The following is a 20388-nucleotide window of genomic DNA, read 5'->3' as shown; positions in this document are numbered from 1 at the left end:
GGCCCCCGACCTGGCTGGCTGTGTGGCCAGGTTGTGCATGACTGCTCAGGCCCACTAGTAGGTAGGACAAACCCCCAGAGCTAATAGGCTAGAGGGAGGATTCCAAAATGGTCCTTGGCAGTGCTGGCACCAATGTAGTAGAACAAGATCCCCAAAATAGCTGCTGCCAGTGTCTCCATCCTCAGGGGGAAATCCCAGTTACCTCCTGCCTTTCTAGGAGACTCTCTAAGATCAGCAAGTGGGTCTGACCCAAGTGTCTTTCAAATTACGGCCTCTATTCTGGAACTTGGAGCATGTGAGGTTTTACACATGCCCTTTAAGAGTGGAGTTTCTGTTTCCTATAGCCCTCTGGCTTTTCTGAACGCACGCCTGGCTTACTTTCAAAGCCAGATGTTCTAGGGACTTGTCTTCCCAGTGCAGGACTCCTGGGCTGGGAAGCCTGATATGGGGCTTGGATCTCTCGCTCCTTGGGAACAAGCTTTTTGGTTGTGATATTCTTCTTGTTTGTGGGTTTCCAACCTGAGGGTGTGGGTCCTGGGTCCTGACTATATCATGTCTCTGCTCCTCCCACCCATCTTGTTATGGCCCCTTCTTTATATCTTTGGTTGTGGAAAATCTTTTCTGCTAGTCGTCAGGTTGTTCTCACGGAGAGTTGCTCTTTAAGGAGTTGCAATTTTGGCATGCCCACGGGAGGAGGTGAGCTCAGGGTCTTTCTACTCCGCCATCTTGATGCCACTCCCTCAGTAAATATTAATTGATGGTGGTGATGACAATTTGCTCTCCTTCCCCAGATGCCAATATTTGTTCTGTCATTCAATTTACCCGTTTTTGCTTGTCTTGAGTAAATTTCCTCTAACTTGCTGAAAGTAACAGGTAATTAACACCACTTAATAGCTGTTAAGTAGGATAATCATCTGTTTTTATCCTGGTATGGTGATGCTCAAGACCCAGGCTGCTGCTCAGTTTGCTCTAATAAGGGAAGATCTGTGGGGCAATGAGAGAAACTCCCTTTGCTGAAAACAGCAGGTGCCTGTTACATAAATGATGTGGCAACAGAAGCCTTACATGGAAAACACCACTCTAGGAGGGCAGGGAGTTAGGAAGGTGTGGCCCTGGGGTTTTGGGACCCTTTTTTCCCTACAAGAGTTGGGCTCTTTCCCTTCAAGTTGGGCTGGGAGGGTGGTGTGGGTGGGATGGGCTGGAGAGGGGAGGGCAGGGCTAGCAGCTGTGCCTAAATTCACTGGTGAACTCTATGAATGTGAGTCCAATGTCGAGACTAATTATCATCCACTGTGCATAGAGCTTTCCACTTGGGCAGGAGATGACTTGTTTCTGGCCTTGGCCTCCTTCGTGTCACTGTGGTCTTCCCTGGTCAGGTGAAATCGTCATGACTGTTCTCTGGAAACCTTACAGGCTTAAGAAGAGGCTGGTAGAAGGGATTTTTGATCTCAAGGTCATTTCTGTGGAAGATTTGGAAGCGGTGTTTTTCTAGGACACGAGGAAAAAAGTGACTATCTCAAACACCTCCGTGAAGGATGATGCCGAGTGTCCTTGGGGAGGCCCCCAGCTTGGGTATTCTGCTTTCCCCCATACAGCTTATCCTCTAAATCTCAACTCAGAGGTCATTCTCCTCCAAGGAACCCTCCTTCATTTCCTCATTCAGAGGGGATGGTTTCTTCTTTCCTTTCTCCCTGCCTCTTGTTGCTTGAATCTACCTCTGTACGTCGGCTCCCATGTTGTTGTGCTGTAGAAGCCATGGTTTCCGTGCTCATTTACATGGCAGTCTCCCCCAGCTAGGCTGCTTTGCATTCACTGCCTAGTAAGGGCTTATAATAAATATTTGCTGACTGAGTGCATAAGTAGGGCTCTTCGGCACTGGAAAGCTTGTTAATCACTTGTCCCTCTGCCCTTCTCATCCTAGAACTTTCCCTTCTGTTAGTCTTTCTCCTCTCAAACAATCTGAACTTTTGCCTAATCACTTCCTGTATTCTGCACATGACAATTCCTACTTCCCTCATCCCTGGCTTAGAGAAAGGAAGAAAGGAGTGGGTAGCTACAAGTGTTAACTTAAGATGTCTTTGAATTGCCAGCTAGTTGTAGGAGAATTTTGTCCCTTTAAAAAATATGGCATTGCTTGAGAGAGTGCTTTTATTCTCACCTCCTCCCTGAGTGGGCTCTTAGTTCAGTAATTTTACAAGTATGTGAGGAAACTGGCAGAGAGGCTTTTGAAATTCAAGTGTGTCTTGAAGCTGCATGAAAATGGTGATAAAGGCAGACTGGGAGGTGTGGGCAGGGCAGGGCAGGGCTGGAACCCCAAAGATTTGGTCCTAAAATGAATCAGTCACCTTCCAGGTTTAGAAAGTCCACTGAGACACAAGGAAGGCCGGAGACAGGCAGAAGGAGCTTGTGACAGGGAAGGGCAGAGGTGACCTGCCGAGGACAGGCAGAAGATGGCGGAAACTAGAGGCTGCGAGGCTCTGGAGGTGGAAGGATGCTGGAGAGATGACCTCCATCCCTGGAAGATGCCAAGGCCAACCCTTCAAGATCAGAGACCATGGCCATGGGTTCTAAGGGAGCTTCATGGGGGTTCTTCCACATGGTGGTGGCTTGGAGAGCCAGGAGCCAGACACTACTGCCCTTATCTGCCTGTGCTACCTGCCCAGACTCAAGTCCGTGAGCAGTAGTTAGTGAGCATTGCTCTGTGAGTGCAGGACTGTCACAGCCCGGCTGGGGCACTGGGACCCTGGGACCCTGTGTCTTCAGAATGAAAGCCTCTGCCCTATGTGTTTGGTCTATGAATCTCAGCTCAAATATTTAACAAAATCACCTGGGATGCTTCTGGAAAATGCATATTCCTGGCTAGAGAGTTTATCTTGGCAGATGGGTATAGCACCCAGAAATCTGCATTTTAAACCAAGTGTCCCAGGCAGTTCTGCTATAGGTGGCTGGAGGATCCTATTTTGGGATTCAGTGCTGAGCAGTCATTTCTCAAACTTTAATGTGCATATAAATCACCTGGGGATCTTGTGAAAACCCACCAGGTTCTGATTCAGCGGTCTGGGATGGAGCCTAAATTCGGTATTTCCAACAAGCTCCTGGGTGATGCTGGCGATGGTGGTCCTGGGACCTCACCTGGAGGCACAAGGTTCTCAGTGCTTCACCTGGGAACTGGCTAGAAAGGCAGATTCTTAGGCCCCACCTACTGACCTACTGAATCTGAAACTGGGTGTAGGGCCCAGCCATCTGTGTTTTAGCAAGACTCCCAGGTGATTCGGAAGTACCATAACGTTTGGGAATCACTGCTGGATGATGGTGAAGCTTAAAGACATGGGCTGGAGGAGGGGGGCCAGTGGGAGTGCCAGGGTGGCAGAGCAGCGAGCAAAACCCGTTCTGTTACTTCTTGTCCCAGTTTACTTCTCCTCCAGAAGCGAAACTGAGACCTTTGTGAATTTGACTGGAGGGGGCCGCTTCCCCATGAGGTTGTGCATGCACACTTTTCCTTCCGTGTCCCCGGCACACAGCACAGCTGGTGGTGAGGGCCCACGGCAGATGGCAGGGGGACTAGGGGTGCTGGAGCCCATGGGGGTCGGTCGGAGTGGAAGCTGGTCCCCGAGGAGCAGCTAGGACGGGAAGGATGAGGCAGCTCTTGGGAGTCTGGGCGGGGAGCCGGGGAGCCAGAGCCGCCCGCGGTGGCTGGGCCGGTGTCTGCAGCACGTCAGTGCACAGCCAAGTCCCAGCAGGGGCCTCTGGGCCGAGCTGTGACCTGGGCCCTCCTCACTCTAGGTGGCCAGGAGCAGTGGGCAGCGGGCGTATGGGCTTGCCCCCCGCCTTCTCTCCCTGGGCCTTTTCCTCTCTCTGTTGCCTTCTCCGCATGCAGAGTGAGCCCCTGTGGGTGTCAAGAAAGCCACAGAAGCTTCCTCAGCGCGGATTAAACGTGCCCAGGGAGGATGGGTGGAGAGAGGGGGAAGAAGCCAGAGGGCCCCATGGGGTTGGACAGTGGGAGGCCTGCCGAGGAAGCCCCCTGGGGCTGGAAGCAGCACTCCGTGACTCCCTGCCCCACCTCTATGCCCTCACCGAACTCCTGGCCTCTGCAGGCCGGAAGGAAAATGCTCCTGTTTCCACGTCCTGGGTCCCTCAGGCAGGATCTCCTTCCCTTGCTATCGCCCCCTCTTGCCCCTGTGTTTCTGGGTAACAGGCCCGTGGGCAACATGATCGGTGGCTGATTTCCCCTGAGGCCTGGCTCAGTCTCCTGGGATCAGCCATGAGGCTCTGATCCTGATGGAGACAAGGCCAAAGCAATACTTGGCCAAGGCGTTTAGGAAAAGTGCTGGCAGCGAAGGGCACAGAACCGCGTCCACAGTTCCTGGTGTGCATACAGTCAGCATACATCAGACTGACTTATGGTGACTTTTGTTTTCTTTTTTTTTCTTACAGTGTTGTGTTAGTTTCAGGTGTACAGCAGAGTGATTCATATATATATTTTTTTCCATTATAGATTATGACAAGATATTGAATATAGTTCCCTGTGCTATACAGTAGGTCCTTGTTGTTTATTTTATATATAATAGTGTGTATCTGTTAATCTCAAACTCCTAATTTATCCTTCCCTCCCCTCCCCCAATTTTCTGGTGACTTTTTAAATTACAATTCTAGACTAGGTGATTCTCTCTTGAGTACGTACCACAGTCATCCACTCTCCCCTTTAACATATTGGATAAACACTGTGCAAAATCCAGGAGGTCAAACAGTTTAGCATACCAGCATCATCAAATAGGCAACACTCTAGTCGGCCCAACCGGTGTTCCCACTTAGTCATGCCATCTGAGGTGGGGGTGCCAGCTCTTCGCCGGAGGGATGAGAGGCTGCGGGGAGCCTTGCCCCTGGGAGGGCTGGCCTGCCCTCCCAATCCCCAGGCTGGTGCAGGCTCTTGCCTGACTGCTGTGAGGCAGCGCCCTCTCTAGGAGAGCTTTACCCAGAGCAATTAAAGAGAAAGTGGCCTTCTAGCAAGGGACTCAGACAGAATAAGGTTTCCTGATGGTGCTTGGATGCTTTTCTCACAGTCTTCCATTTAGCAAAATCCCAGGTTCCTAAGCTGCCATCCTGTCCGTCCTTCCCGCTGTCTCCTCCCGATGTGAGTCACGTGCACAGTTGTTCCTCTGGGGACAAATAGAGAACAGCTCTCCATGCTGGACATTTCTGAGAAGATTGCCTCCAATCCCAGAAGGGCTCCTCTGTTTTAGGGCCAGTTTGGTGTGGGCTGGGAAATCAAATGACAGAGACATTATCTTTTTCTCCTTTTTCATATTCACTGGCTCCTGGGCAGATAAACCTTAGGACAGATACAACAATACAGGACAGTACAACAAAGGGAACTGGGTTATTGTTTGAAAACAGACGGGGATTGGGGTTTTTAGGGTTTGAGAGGCAGGCTGTTAAACAGCCCTTGGTTTTTCTTTCCACTTGGTAAAGCTGGAAGCCTGGTTTAATCAGGGGGGTGTGGTCAGAGGAGACTGGATGGAGAATCGGGAAACCAAATTTGGTTCTGGGCCATTTCACTGACTCTCAGGGTAAGAGTGACAAGTCCTGAGGATGGTAAATAGCTCATAGGTGATTATTAACAGTAACAATGATCACATTCATCACGATGACGGCATCTTCCTTTCTTTGATGCTTCTTCCCCTTTGAGAGCACTGTCAGAGGACACCCTGTGTCCCTTCTGGCACCCTTGCTGGTAGGTTGTAAATGCTGGCATCTACAGATGAGGTAAATAAGGCTCAACATGGTTAGCTGCTTTTCTCAATATCACACAGTCGATCGTTATGTAACTGGTAAGAATTTATGTAACACTTTGAGATAGTGGGCTCATATTTTTAGCCCAATGTGATCACAGCAGAAAAGCTTGTTGTCTGAGTCAACAGGGTTCACTGAGAGATGGGTGGAATCTCTGGGTCTCACAGCTGCCACTCCCTTCAGGCTACACTCAGCCCTGGAACCTACCCCTAGGCTTCTGTGGCTTGACTTTTAGGGTGTTTGGTCCCAGCCATGCTTATACCAGCCCCTCAGAAATCCTGCCCCCCCTTGGGATGCATGGTGGGCGTCACGAGCACATCTCCAGCACTGGAGTGCTGGCCACCACTTCTCCGCCTTCACCGCCCCCTCCTCCCCAGTCTTAGGGAATCCCCGCTCTCCCCCAGGGAGCTTCATTCCTTTGCTTCCACTCCAAGCATCCCCTCTCTCTTTCCTCTCCCTCTGGGGGTTAGAAGAGCTTCTCCTCTTGCGCCCTGATACCCCTCTCCTCCAAGGCAATGAAATAAGACATTGATACATTATTATAGTATTCTCCCGTCATAGGTAAAGGTTACCAGTCAGCTGCAAATCACTTGGGGGCTAAAGCCGGAGAATGAATGGATACATGAATGAATGAGATGATGCATAAGTAGAAATAAAATATTTTTAATACAAGTAAAATAAAATTTCCGGGAAAACAAGGTTGTGGATGAAAGCTTAGAGCGGAGCTGAATGTGGCGCTTACAGAGGAGAAGAGGTAGCTGCTCTGTTGGACAGAGGGAGTAGTGTCCAGGGACAGAAACCTGCTAGAAGGTTCCTGCACCGCCTTGGGAGGATGTGCAGGGACCCAGACCAGTAAGGGGCAGTAGAAATAAAAAAAGGAAAAACAAATCCAGGTGGCTGTGAAGAAGAAATGGCAAGATTTGGAAACAGACGGGTGAGGAAATGGATGAGACAGAGAAATCAGAGATGGCTATTATTAGCAGAAATCGGAAATTGAGGAGATAAAGGTTACAGGTGTTGGGAGGAGAGTGAGTTTTCAGCACACGGTGGTTGTGGACTATCGGGATGGAAATGTCTGCCAGGAAATGAAAATTGAGGACGAGAATCTGGGCCGGAAGTCAGGACAGGCGATCCTTCCCAGATGCCACATCCATCCTCTTAGAAGTGACGGAAGAAGCGGGGGAGTGGGTGAAATCTTTGAGGTCTTCACTGACAAGTGTCTGAGCTTTGCTGGCGTGCGCTGAGAGCTTCACCTGACACTGGACTTCTGCGTACATCAGGGCAGGGGATAGTGGGAGGAGGCTATGTTGTCATCATACTCTCATGACAGGCCCCCACCCCTCAGTTTATGATGGTGACACACAAAGGCTCCAGCACCAGGGGATGAGAAGGCTGGGTCCCAGCGGGAGGGGAATAAAAGGAACATTTACCCAGAACTTGACCCACATCAGGCCTGGCGTTAATCCATTAAATGATGAGTAAGCGGCCGTTTTAGGTGGCCTTGTGCAGAACCCGCCCAGGTGGTGACTGTCACCTCTCTACTTTTGTTCTCACGGTTCCTCTTCCTGGAACGCTGACCTCTGGCTTCCTCGCATGATTAGGTTTTACTCATCCTTTCAAGTTCCCTTGATTCCGCCTTGATCGCAAAACCTTCTGTGAGCCCCCCTGGTTGGAGTGAATTGCAGTCTTTTCAGCAACCCCACAATACCTGTATTGAGACCACTTATTTAGTATTTATAACTCTGTAAAGCAGGGCATAATAAGACACGGGAATTCAGTAGACTGTGGCCTGCGTGAAAGAGTTCCTCTGTTGTATGAACGAAGGAGATTGGCACCATTCCAACCGCTTGTCTTATGAAGGAAACAGTGTTCTGCAGTGTGAGGGGCTGACTCAGGATGGAGGGCGGGCGGTCAGGGCTCTCCTCCGTGTTGCTGTGGTTGGCCGGGGAGATTCCGGGGCGGTCTTTGTATAACTGAGATAAGCAGGGTTGGGAGGGGACAGCTAGTCCAACTGCCCACGGGAATGAATAAGCATTATGCCCGCCTGGTGGTCATTCAGCCCCTGCCTCAGCGTGCCCAGTGCTTGTGAAAGGAAGGGCGGGCTGGCTGATCAGGGGAAGGATAAAGAGGGATGATCACCACTTTGCTTTTCTCACTGATTACTCATTTTGTACCAGACAAGATGGGTTAAATCACGCTGTGGTTAAGAAACAACTCCCAAATCTCAGTAGCTTAGAACGCGGTCCAGTGGTCAGGACTCTGCGCTTCCATTGCAGGGGGCCACGGGTTCGATCCCTGGTCGGGGAAGTAAGATCCCGCATGCCCCGCGGGGCAGCCAAAAAAAACCCCAAAACACCCCCACAAGTTTCTTTCTTGTTCATGTTTGGTGTCCATCACCGGCTGCCCCAGCGCGCCTCTCCTCACTTATGGCTTCAGGATGCTGGAGGACCCTCCAGCCTAAGTGCGTTTTGCCGTGTCAGAGGGCAGAGAGAGAGAGAGAGCCTGGAGCGCTTTGCATTGGCTGGTAAATGCTCCAGCCGTTTCTGCTCACAGCCCTTTGGCCCCGCCTTCCCGACGGTGGAGACGGGAAGTGTGTGGAGGGCAGCAGTGATGCCCGCTGGTCAAGGCTGGTGCTCATGGCCTGGCCGAGGTTCACTGGGTCCAGGAGGAACAGGATCCGTAAGTCTCCCCTGCCATCGCGACAGGGACTGCCTGGGGAAGCGGGAGAGAAACAATGTGTGCACGTACAGGGCACCCTCGCCCTCCCAGCTGCTAAGGCTGCTGCTCAGGGATAGGAAGAGGCAGCTGGGGAGAAGCCACCCCGAAGAGCAGCATGGATTCTGCAGCTTTTACCCCACCCCCAGCAGGTGGGGCACCTCTGGACCCAGCTGGCCTCCCTTAATCAGTTTTCCTCAGTGTGGTGACAGTGACAAATCCTCCCTGCTCAGCAGGTCGCAGCTTCCGCTATAAATCAAGCCCCGAAGAGAGAAGAAACAGTGGAGCTGAATAGAGGGACCTGAGATCCAGACTGTGATCAGTCAGAGATTTGTGAGACGGGGATGATCCAGGCTGGGATGGCTGTCTCGTAACATGTTAATTACGTCCGCCTAAGTGGCTGAAATCAATGGTTAAAAAAAGTAGAGACAGGCACAGTAGAGGTCACAGCCACTACCCCCTGGGGCTGGCAGGCTGAGAACGGGGGCTTTCTCTCTGAACGGGAGGAGGTAAGGTGGTGTCTTGGCTGGCCGCAGATGGGGTTGGAAAGGATGGCTGCAAGGTCCTGTGAGGAGAAATGATGGGACGTACCCCCTCCCACCAGGTCGTTGAGGCTCACAGGGGCTAGCTGTGCCGGTTCACCCACTGAGGCCACTGCTGGCTCTTGTACGTTGATTCCAGGGTTACTGCCTGAGAATTCTAAGAGGCGGGTCAATGCAATTCATTCTTCACTGGACTTAAGAATGAAGAAGATGCCACTTAGTTACAAAATGCATTTCTTAACACCTGTGCCTCTGCATGTACTTATTTCAAATGTGTGTCCCCCCACTGTATTTCCCATCTGGGGCGGTTAGCTCATCTGACTAAAGTGAGAGATGAATGAGACCCAAGTCATGTTCTTTCCCCAAATAGGAGAGTTCAAGGCAGTTTGTTTCCCACCCAGAGAAATCTTGGTTTGTGACCTCAGGCTGCATCCCTAATGCCAGCCAACCATGCTCCAAACATATGCACTTGGTCAGTTCAATTCATTTTATCAAATACTTGTTCAGTCTCTGCTAAATACAAAAAAGCACTTTGCAAATGGAGATGAGAAAAGAATAGAGTTTGGCCAAGATGGCTTATAGACTAGTGGGGTAGATCCGTGTGTGTCGAGAGGTAAGAAAGAAGGTAATGACTCCATCGTGGGCAGGTTATGGAAAGTTCCCCTGAGTGAGGGTTGGAAAGCATGCTGTGGGGCTGCAGGGTGGGGTGGGGTGAGGTGGGGTAGTATGGGCCGAGCTTCCGTTAGAAAGTGCTGTTAGAGATGGGCCTTGAAGGATGGTTAGAATTTGCTAGACGGAGCGAAGCATTCATCGTGGTCTAAACCGGTACTGGTCCGCGGCCTGTGAGGAACCGGGCCGCACAGCAGGAGGTGAGCGGCAGGCGTGCGAGGGAAGCTTCGTCTGCCGCTCTCCATCACTCCCCATCGCTCGCATTAGCGCCTGAACCATCCCCCCATGGAAAATTGTCTTCCATGAAACTGGTCCCTGGTGCCAAAAAGGTTGGGGACCGCTGGTCTAAATGACACACAGAGGCTATCCTCCCATATATATATGAATATGTATATACACATAATGACTATGTATATTAACTATTAATTCATTAAATATTAACTATTACTTAATGAATTAACTAATTCATTAACTATTCATTCATTAAATATTTATTCCTATATGATTGGGAAAGATGGTGCATTAATATCTCTATTTTGGGGTTTCCTTGTTCCTGGCCCGGGGACCAAATTTCTCCTTTACAGTCACTTTGATTTTTGTTACAACTTTGATTTCTGTTAAGATGTAAACACCCTTGGGGGCTGGGTTCACAATCATGTTAAGCTCTTTTTACACCTGTGCAGGTAGATTGGGCTCACAGAGCTTAGTCTCCCTGCTGGTTGCCTTCCACTATCTGACCCCTCTTGGTCTGGGCTGGTTTCTTTCCCCTTCCTCCAGAGGCTAAACGTTCCCTCTTTTATCATACTACATGTTCTTACTCTTGGGTTCCTCTTGATCCATGCAGCATCAAGAAAAATACTGTTTCTCGCTTTTTTCCCAACCCTCCTGTGTTTGAACTGTATATACATATTGGCTTTAGGTTTGTGAGTTTCTGTGGGACGATACACAGGGCCTAGGAGAACACGAGCAGGGCAGTTATAGAATCATTAGAAACCCTATCAGTATTTCTTCCAGTGGGTCCTGCCTTGGGCCAGACGTCACAGGGGCTGGATGGCCTGTTCCACTCTTCCCACTGGTCATCCACAGGTGACCCCCTGAAGCAAGTGCCCTATTCTGGTAAGTAGGGTGCTGAGGGCCTGTGTCCTTTTTGGGTTGGGTATAAAGCATGGCTCCGGTACCGTAAAGAGGAGAACTTACCAGAAACGGGTCACAGTCCAGGGGCAGTGACTCTGTGATGCTGCGGGGAGGACCTCTGTGTCACCAGCATGTCAGAGGAAGTGTCCAGGCAGGCGGACATCAGCCGCTATAGATGCAGGAGTGACTTTTCCTCCCTCTAACGCAGGCCTGTGTCTCTGCTCCCTCTTCAGCTGGTGCTGCCAGAATACTCCATCCACAGCCTCTTCTGCATCATGTTCCTGTGTGCTCAGGAGTGGCTCACCCTGGGGCTGAATGTCCCTCTACTTTTCTATCACTTCTGGAGGTAAGTCTGCTTGGGACTGCCCTGTCCTTCCCCTTTTCTGCTTGGTCAGCCTGCCCTCCAGAGACGATGTCCCCCCAGATGGACCAGCCACTTAGTGCCTTCCTCTCATCCCTTCGCTTGGTGACCCTTTCCTCAAAGCCTTCTTTGCAAGCTGCTCTCAGACAATAATTCAGTCAGGGAAGACCCTTCCTGTAGGTTCCACTAACCACAGCCTCAACTCTCGCAGATCAGCGTTAAAGGCAGCTAGAGCATTATTCACAATAGCCGCAGAGTAGAAACAACCCAAATGTTCATCAGAAGATGAATGGATAAACACAATGTGGTATATCCTTTCGATGGAGTCTTATTGGGCAATAAAAAGCAATAAAGTATTTGGGCAATAAAGTATTGATACACACTACAACGTGGGTGAAGCCTGAAAAAATTACAAGTGAAAGAAGCCAGTCACCAAAGGCCATTTATATGCAATGTCCAGAATAGGCAAATCTATAGAGACAGAAAGTAAATTGGTGATTGCTAAGGGCTGGAAGGGAGAGGGAGTGAGGTGCGACTACACTGTTTTCTTTTGGAAGGGTTGAAAATGTTCTGAAATTAGATACTGGTGGTGGTTGTACAACTCTATGAATATACGAAAAACTGCTGAATTGTATACTTTTAAAAGGTGAATTTTTTTGACAGATGAATTATATCTTAATAAAAATAGCCCACCTACCATATGGGCTGGATTTTCTGGGACTGTTCTGATTTTAAATCTCTTCCCTGCATCAGATCATGTGATTTGGGCTTTTTTGTAAAAGAGAGTCACCGTGTGGGTATATAGGAGGCAGGGAGGGGGAATACGCAAGTAGTCAAGAATGCACATGTTCAGATAAATTAACCACACTTTCCCCTCATCCCCCAAACATTTAATCATTGTTTACAGCATACAATATAGCCTGTATTTAGTCACATCTAGAACATTCACCCCTTCATTTAGCAAACATAAGGAACACATACTACATGCCAGACATTATGGGGGATTCCAAGATGAATGTAAAATATAATCGTTACCCCGAAGGAATAATATACCCTAGTGGTAGAGGGAAATCGATTCTTACCAGATATATAAGGAACATAGGTAGGAGTGTAGAGAAATGGAAGTGTGACACTGGGGAATCTGGAAAAGTACATTTGAGGTTAAGGGACTAGCCTGCTCAGATATAAGAAAGCACCTGGTGTGTCTGGGGAACAGTGATTGCTCAGTGTGCTTGGATGTGGGGTTCTCAGACAGAAGGGAGCAGAGATGGGGTTGACAGCTGGGGATCAGGTATGGAGGGTCTGAAATGATTTGATAGGAAGTTGGAGTTAATTTATTCTGTAGGAAAGGGATACCTCTCAGAAGTTTTGAGGAGGAAAATGGCAGTGCCTGATCCGATTTTTCGGAAGGTGACCCTGACAGCCGTGGGAAGGCTGGGCTGGAGGGTGAAATTTTGAGGACGAAATCCAGTTAGGAAGTTCTGATGAAATTCCAGGTGGAGAGACTGGAGGCTTGAAGTTGGAAGCTGGAATGGAGAGAGAAGGAGAGGGTTTGGAGGGGTAAACTGGACATGCCTTGGCCAGTAATTGGATGCAGGAGGTGAGGGAGAGGGAATCTCTAGGCTGGGTGGCTGGGAGGTGACCAAGAGCAGGACGCAGGTTGAGGGAGGAAATAAGATGATTCAGTTACATAACGAAGTCCTTCTATGTAAAGGTAACCTACTAAAATCTGAATTTAGAGAGAAGTCAAATAGAAACATAATGGTGTTGAAATGTATCGGCTACCCACTCAGAGACTTTCCATGCCTACCTCCTCTGGTATCCACAACAAACGGGTGCTTTGGGGTTGCCTCTGCCTGTTTTACACACAGGTCACAGAGACTCACAAAGGTTACGTCATGGCCCAGATCACTCAGCTGGGATATGGCAGGGCCACCTCTCTATGGATCGCAGGCCGTGTCCTTGTCACCTAGGGGCTGGCTCTTCTCCTTCTAAAATGAATGTATCCCAAGGTCCTTCAAATAGTGTGTTGTCAATCCAAGGTATCAGAAATGTGGTTAATTTACAAAACTTTGATTGATACGCTGCTTCTTAGGGCTATCACTCCTCCAAAAGGGAGGACGGGAGAGCCAGCCGCGTCCTTACACTTGGAACGTTTCCGTGTAAAAGAAGGGAGTGACTGCAGTCTCCTTGCCAGTAGGGAGCTTGTCTTACTTTCTTGAGTCCCTGACAGGGTCTAGCCTAGTTCTGGCAATTCGTTAAGTACTCAGAAAATGAAAGAAAAAGGAGCGAGGAGGGCAAGTGTCCTTTAAAAAATAAGAGTCCTGATTTCCCTGGTGGTCCAGTGGTTAAGACTCAGCGCTTCTACTGCAGGGGGTGCGGGTTCAGTCCCTGGTCTGAATGCTAAGCGGTGCGGCCACAAAAAAAAAAAAAAAAGAAGAAGAAGAAAAGAAAAAATAAAAATCAGAGTCCTTGAAACCCCTCTATTTCATTTCCGCTTCCCCCTCCTTTCCAAAGGTCCAGCCCAGCGATGTTTCTAGTGCAGATAAAGCCCCCTCTGCCCTAGCTCCCAGTTTGCTTAAATACAAGTAGAACTGCAGAACTTTTGTTCAGTACCTGTTCTTTGAGATTTTTTGGACCCATCACCTCACACAACTGTCACAACAGCCCTTTGGAGTAGGCAGTTTCAGTCCCATATTGCAGATGAGAAAGTTGAGGCTCAGAGAGGTTAACAGTTGACCTGAGGAATCTCAGTCTGGTGACGGGTGGGCCTCAGGGCCCTGGCTCTGTCCACTGAGCCACTCCGCCACCCTGCCACCCCTTCCTCCACTTAATGAGGCCTCCTGGGAACAAGGGCACAGCAAAAGCAAATAGGTTGTGAAATCTGCTCCTGGGCAGAGGAGAGGTGAGTGGCCTGGAGGGCTGTGAGCTGGCAGATGTCATTGAATCTGGCTTGCGATTTCCTCTCTGCATAGTGTGGATGACAGATAATGTCAGTGCAATCCTTTGAAGCAGATGAAGAGGGAACTGAAATACCAGCTCTGTGAGTTGCTACGTTACAGGGATGCTCTTCAAAGCCGATGTGATTAAGCCCGTCAGACCACTCGTCTGGTCCTCGCTCTCACTCGAGGACCACGGCCTGTCCCAGAGCCTCACAGGAGCCATTAATTTGCACCCGGCCTCCTGATTCCATTACCAGACTGACAAAAGGAACAGCCTGCTGCGCGATTTCAGCTGCACTTTGTTCTCCGGCTTTGAATGAGACCCTGGCTGAGGCCCTGGGGGCAGCGATCTGGTGAGGGCCAGGGGGCCGGCCTCAGGGGCAGGACTTGCCTCCTGCCTGACCACTTCCCAAGGTCTCACACAGCGCAGTGGGAGAGTTTCTCTCCTTCCGGGAGCAAGGCCAGTTCACGTTGAGCTGTGGTGATGTTTTGAAGAAGGCGAAGTCTGCATTCACCTCTCTCCTCCCACTGCTCTTTGGTTTATCCAGTTTCCCTCGGGGGCTGCTCTCTCCCCGCGATGGCCAATATTCTGTTTGCTGTTCTGGGTCCTTCCATCAAGAAGAAAATTACCTGTAAACTACTCCACACCCAAGTGGGAACAGGATGTCCCTCCCAGAGTATTCAGGATTTGAAAAGGGGGTCTGGGAGGAGGATAACCCAAAAGTAATTAATGTTTAATCCAAATAATTAACGTTCATGGTAGAGTTGTGGTACAGCGACACTAGGCAGCGGATATGCAACTGACATCAACCCGCACCTGTGCCGCTACTGGCAACCCAGGTCCATACACATCGTGGACCTCCCTCTGCTACCCCCTCACCCCACCAACCCACATCCCTGGAGAAAGGAGGCTCTTCCTGGTATCTCCCAGGTGCCACCAGGAGGGGACACGTTTTCCTTCCGTCAGAGCAGCTGTGTGTGAGGTGGATCTGATACTGGTGGATCTGAGTATTTGGGCGTTACTACCTGCTAGAAGACAGTGGCTGAGCCACTTTTTAGCAGTGCCTGGGCTGTAATTTGGGCAGTGATTCTGGCAGAAGGCGGACAGCTGCTTAGCAGAGACTCCTCGGATTGGAAGTCTGGCATCAGGGGACTCAGCCCAGACGACTTCAGATGTCCTGTCCAAGCCTCAGAGCCGATGACGCCGTGCGCTCTTTCTCTGCAGGTACTTCCACTGTCCGGCAGATAGCTCCGAATTAGCCTACGACCCGCCGGTGGTCATGAATGCAGACACCTTGAGTTACTGTCAGAAGGAGGCCTGGTGTAAGCTGGCCTTCTATCTCCTCTCCTTCTTCTACTACCTTTACTGGTGAGTTTCTGCCCCTCCTGGTGGGTTTGACTCCTGCAGCAAATGGAGAAAATTTCAGGCTTTTGCAGGTGGGAGTCCCAGCCTGTCAAGGATGCTGCCAGCCATCTAACTGGTTCAGGAGCAAGAGCTTCTGTGTAAAGGAGTGGGAGGGGCAGAAGGTCCTGCTGGAGGCCTCGCTGGCTGACAGGAACATCCTTTGGGCTACACAGTGAACACACATTCTGCCAACCCCTCTTAGGAGATTATTGGTGCAGTGCACTTGGTGACTTCTTCTCCATGCATGGGGCTCCCTGCCCCCAGCAACTCCACAGCTCAGACACTCAGGTCACCTGTGGCCCCGGATACATAGCCTCATTGCCCCCTAGTCTGTGTGAAAGCATTCTTGGGGACCACAACAGAGACCCCCAGTGGCAGTCAGTGCTTCACAAATGGGCATGTTGGGCCATTAAGTGCTTATACTTACAATTCTCCTAATATTATGTAATACCATTCTAATTAAATAAAACATGCTGGCTTTGTAATTCTGTGTCAGGAACCTCCCCTCTTTTCACCTCTTTATTCGGAACATCCTAACTAAGCAGATAGCTATAAACAGACTGTCTCGTGGTTTGATACCCCAGACAGTGTCTTTTCTGAAAATGTCTCCTCCTCCTTCCTGTTCCTCTTTGGGCTCATCTCTGGGGTGTCTCACCTGTCACCTTGCTCTCCTGTCGCTACCTGCACCACACCATGATATCTCCAGGTACCCCAGCACTGTCTCCAAAGTGGCCGGGTGGCCAGTAGCCGGGTGAGGAAGAGGAGGGTGGGGGTGTTAGACTCCAAGGCTGCCTCAGGGTTCAGGTTACGCTGGGGCAGCATGGGAAGCAGCTGCATTTATCCAGCATTTTAAAACGAGCCATTCTTCGAGCAAAGAGCTCGATATGCATTGCTCAGTGTATGAGCTAAAGGCTATCATTATCAGCATGTTAACAATGAGGAAACCTCATCTGAGACGTTAGATAATTTTCCCATGGTCACAGCTCATAGTGACACAGCGAGAAGTCCCTCTCAGGTCCTATCCCAAAGATTGAGCTCTTAACTGCTGGCTGTCTTAGGAAACCTCTAGAAAAGTCTTTATCGAAGTGTGGTCTTTGGACCTCCTGCATCAGAATCACGGTGAGGAGGGTATGCTTCTTAACAATGCAGATTCCTGGGCTTAGATCTGCTGATTCAGAATTTTGGGGCTAAGCATCACTCTGGAGTTGCTGCTTGGGTCCACCTCGTCTCCCCTCTGCATCCCCGGGGTCCAGAAGACTCAGATGCCCTGAGTCTTCTCCTATAACCCTCAGGGCTGTAACTTCCTCTGGAATAATTCAGCCCTGGAGGTTATTTGGAATATTCTACCACATTCTTGTTGGAGTCAAGGGTTGGTTCAGGCTCGGGGTGACCCCTTCCCTCCTCTTCCTGGATGGAGTGTCCTGGGACAATGCCTGCTTCAATCTGCAAGGAGCCTGAGGGTCTCCGAAGCCTCTCTGGAGCTTTCTGAGGTGCCCAGCAGATTGGCCCAAGTCTCCCTGATCTAAGTCTGAACTCTCTAGCAACTAAAGCTTGCTCAGGCTGCTTCCTGTCATGGGCAACCCTCATGGGCTTAGCGATTTGGCAGCTTGGGCTAACAAGGAGGTTCACTTTCTTCCCTGGAGTGTGCCCAGCCTCTCTGCGGGGCTGCACACAGTTCCTCTGCTGAGTCGTAGGCTGAGGGGCCTGACCCCAGAGACAGCATTGCCCCTCCTCAAAGCCAGCAGAATGCGGGCAGTGCTTTCCCTGGCTCCTGCCCCGTTAGCCTGGGATCCTCTTTAGTCTGGGTGGAGACTGAGGCAGATCAGGCCTCCTCATTTCAGTTTTGTTGCAGCATCTGCTGGAGCCTAAGGCGCCGGAGGGAACAGGGCATAGGAGTCACAGGAATCTACAGATAGAGAGCTACTCTGCTGTCTGTCTGCTGGGCTGTGGCGGCCATAGTGGGGCTCCTGCCCGTTATGTGGCTGTGATCGTCCTGTAACTGATTATGTTCCAAGCATTCTGTTCAGTTTGGCACTGCCTTTATGTTACATGTGTTCATTACTTTGTTTCCAAAACAAAATGGGTATCAATTGCTCCTCCCGCCTCACTGGGACCCTGGGTGGCAACCAGGGTTCTGCCTTCTTTGTTGAACCTGACCTCTTGGAGCTCTTCAGGGCTCCTCAAAGACCCTGTTTCTCCCACCTCAGGGGCTCCCAGCCCCTTAGATCCAGGCTTGTGGAGAGCCAGGACTGTCAGCCCAGGCCACTCTTATAGGGACGGGAGGGGACCCACGTGCATGGAGAGCTGCCTCTGAGCTGAGCACAACGATAGAGACTCAAGTGACAGCAGCTGGGAACCCTATAAAGGTGGGGTTTGTGTTTTACAGTTTGAGGTTCCTGAGGGGTTCCTAAGGACCTCATGGAGATTAAGAAATGTGTCCGAGGTCCTAGCGGATAGTTAGGAAAGTATCTGGCCCCGGATTCTGGGCTCTCTTCCCACTGTGCTGTGCGAACCATCCCAGCATCCAGCGCCACCCGCTTCTCAGGTTGCCTTGTGGACCAGGAGACGTTTGCAGGTTACATGGGATGGGGATTACTTAATACTAATACTGATGCTAATATTAAAACTAAAAATAATAGAAGCTGGTTAGTCTAGTGTGGATTCTGCCTGCTCAATATAAAGATCTTTTCAAATCAAGGATGTAAACCAGGATGATATTATCTACCTACGTTGTACCACCCTCCTATCCATTTACTCTGGATCATGCCTGCGTCCCCTCATGTTCATTTCTCTCACTCAAATTAGGTTATTTATGGTTGACTTGGTGGCAGAGGCCTCAACTGTTTCATTCCCCTCTGTATCTGCAGTGCCCTGGCCAGCACCCGGCACATAGTAGGTGCTCACTAAACCCTTGTTATCGCTACAGCTTAGCCGTACACTCCCTCGAGGCAGGGGCTGCACCCTCGCCATTGTTTCCCAGCACCAAGAATGGCACCTGGCCCGCAGGAGGCGCTCAATAAATATTGCATGAATGAGGGAAATGAAAGTGAGTAGACAAATACAGTGAAGCTCCGTGTTACAATGGAAAGAGCACTGGCTTTGGTGTTGGGACACGGCTCCTAGGCTTGCTGTGTGACCTTGAGCAATCCACTTTTCAGCTGACCCCCGTACTTCCCCATGTTGAATAAGACCCCTCTAGCACCAGGCCTGGCCAGTGAGGCTCTGTGTACATGAGGTGCATCAAGTTCTCAAAGGCAGAACTTCAGCTACGCGGAGGGGCTTGTCCGGGCTTCGCAGCTGGAGAGGGTGAGAAGTAGAACACTTAAGTTTCTCGCCTTTGGTTTTGTTTCTTAGATTATCCTTTCTTCTCTCTATATTGTGAAAAGGTGGTTGTTTTTCTTCCTGCCAAATGGATAGAGTGTATATTTTGGTGTGGAACATTCTTCATTGCTGCAGAATTAGCCTGCAGCCCTTTCTAAGAGCACAGGGATGCGTGACCCCCTCCTTGGTGGTGCTGGGGCTCCACCTTAGGACACAGGCTCTTAATGCATGTTTAATGCCTGGGCTCTGTTAGGAAAAGTAGGGCCAGGAGTTACCCAATTAAGAATTCATCCAGTTTGCGTGCCCAGAGGGCCTGTGTTCACACAAAAGTCCTTGCAATAGTGACAATGATCATTTCCCTAGCGCTGCCATATCTTCCACCATAATCTGGGAGCCCCTGGGCACAGCCATCACATACGCATGTGGCAGCTGGTGGCATAAAGAATCCACTGCACCCCTCCCACCCCTGGGGACCTGCCCTGCGATTGCAGGAAAGAGGAATAACGGCCACGATAATCATCCTGATGAGAATAATGATAGGCACTCAGAGCAATCACATCTCTCATCCAAGGAACACGGTATGGTCTCGTAACAACGTTTAGTCCAACATTGTGGGAAGTAGCAGGGGGAAGAGTCCAGGGAGTAGATAAGATGCTCTCGTGACAGGAATGAGAAAGAAGCAAGGGGTCTGGCTTTTGGAAGCTGCCTCTTTTGAGGGCCGTCTGAGGTCTTTTGTGGGCTCCCACTAATTCCTTCTTTTCCTCTTCTTTCTGCATCCAGCATGATCTACACTTTAGTGAGCTCTTAACTCAAAGACCACGCACATCCTCAGAGACTGGGATGGGAGAGGCCCGAGGCTGCGCAGTCCACTTCTGCTGGTGATGGGAGAAGGGACCGGTGTGGGGATGTGACAGACAGAGACGGGCAGACACTCTGAATCGGGAGCCGGAAGCATGCAGCAGCCAGCGGCCGAATGCGCACGTGTTGTCACCCTGTGTATCAGTCCTTGGCGTTCACACCCCACACTCGGGCTGTAGATCCCTTCTGAGCAGCTGGGGCACGAGGGGTGATGAAACACGAAACCTCTTCTGAGCGAGAATTGCTGCTTCCTGAATCCACTTTATTGAATGGCTCCCTGAAGTTCACACTGCGTTCCTGGGCCGCGGGCGTGGAGGCTGGATGGCTGGCAGGTGCCTGCTAAGGAACGGCGTGACCCAGGGTCAAGGCTGTATCTGTGGGACTGATTGAAGTCCTCAAGGACGTCACTGGGCTACCTGAGACTCTCGTGTTTCTTCCAAGCCCTGGCCACACCCTTCACTTCAATGGGAGGGGCCTGGAAGGTGTGCAGATTTGCCTTGGGCTATAACCAGCCCTGAGCCTGCAGGGCTGTCTATTTTCCTGCTCTGCTTTGTAAGAGCCCAGCTTAGGATGTTTGTTAGTGACATCACAAGCTGAGTTTGGGACAGTATGTTGGTAAAGAGTTATGGCCAAAGTCAGGGCTGGGAGGTG

At 50.4% G+C, this 20388-nt stretch overlaps 1 protein-coding gene across 5 annotated transcripts in view; it reads left to right on the top strand.

Moving 5' to 3' along the window:
* CNIH3 (cornichon family AMPA receptor auxiliary protein 3) overlaps positions 1–20388 on the top strand; it is a 268679-nt gene extending 248291 nt beyond the window's left edge. For 4 of the 5 annotated variants that reach the window (XM_068541764.1, XM_068541763.1, XM_068541767.1 and 1 more), the window contains 3 exons: positions 11084–11196; positions 15379–15522; positions 19660–20388. In XM_068541764.1, coding sequence (XP_068397865.1) covers positions 11084–11196; positions 15379–15522; positions 19660–19687 — 285 coding nt within the window. In that variant the 3' untranslated portion in view covers positions 19688–20388. The remainder of the gene's footprint in view (positions 1–11083; positions 11197–15378; positions 15523–19659) is intronic. The other variant, XM_068541766.1, reaches the window with a different exon arrangement.

This window comes from Eschrichtius robustus, chromosome 3 (assembly GCF_028021215.1).
Source record: "Eschrichtius robustus isolate mEscRob2 chromosome 3, mEscRob2.pri, whole genome shotgun sequence".
Lineage (NCBI taxonomy): Eukaryota > Metazoa > Chordata > Mammalia > Artiodactyla > Eschrichtiidae > Eschrichtius > Eschrichtius robustus.
This window is presented reverse-complemented; position numbering and strand designations above follow the sequence as displayed.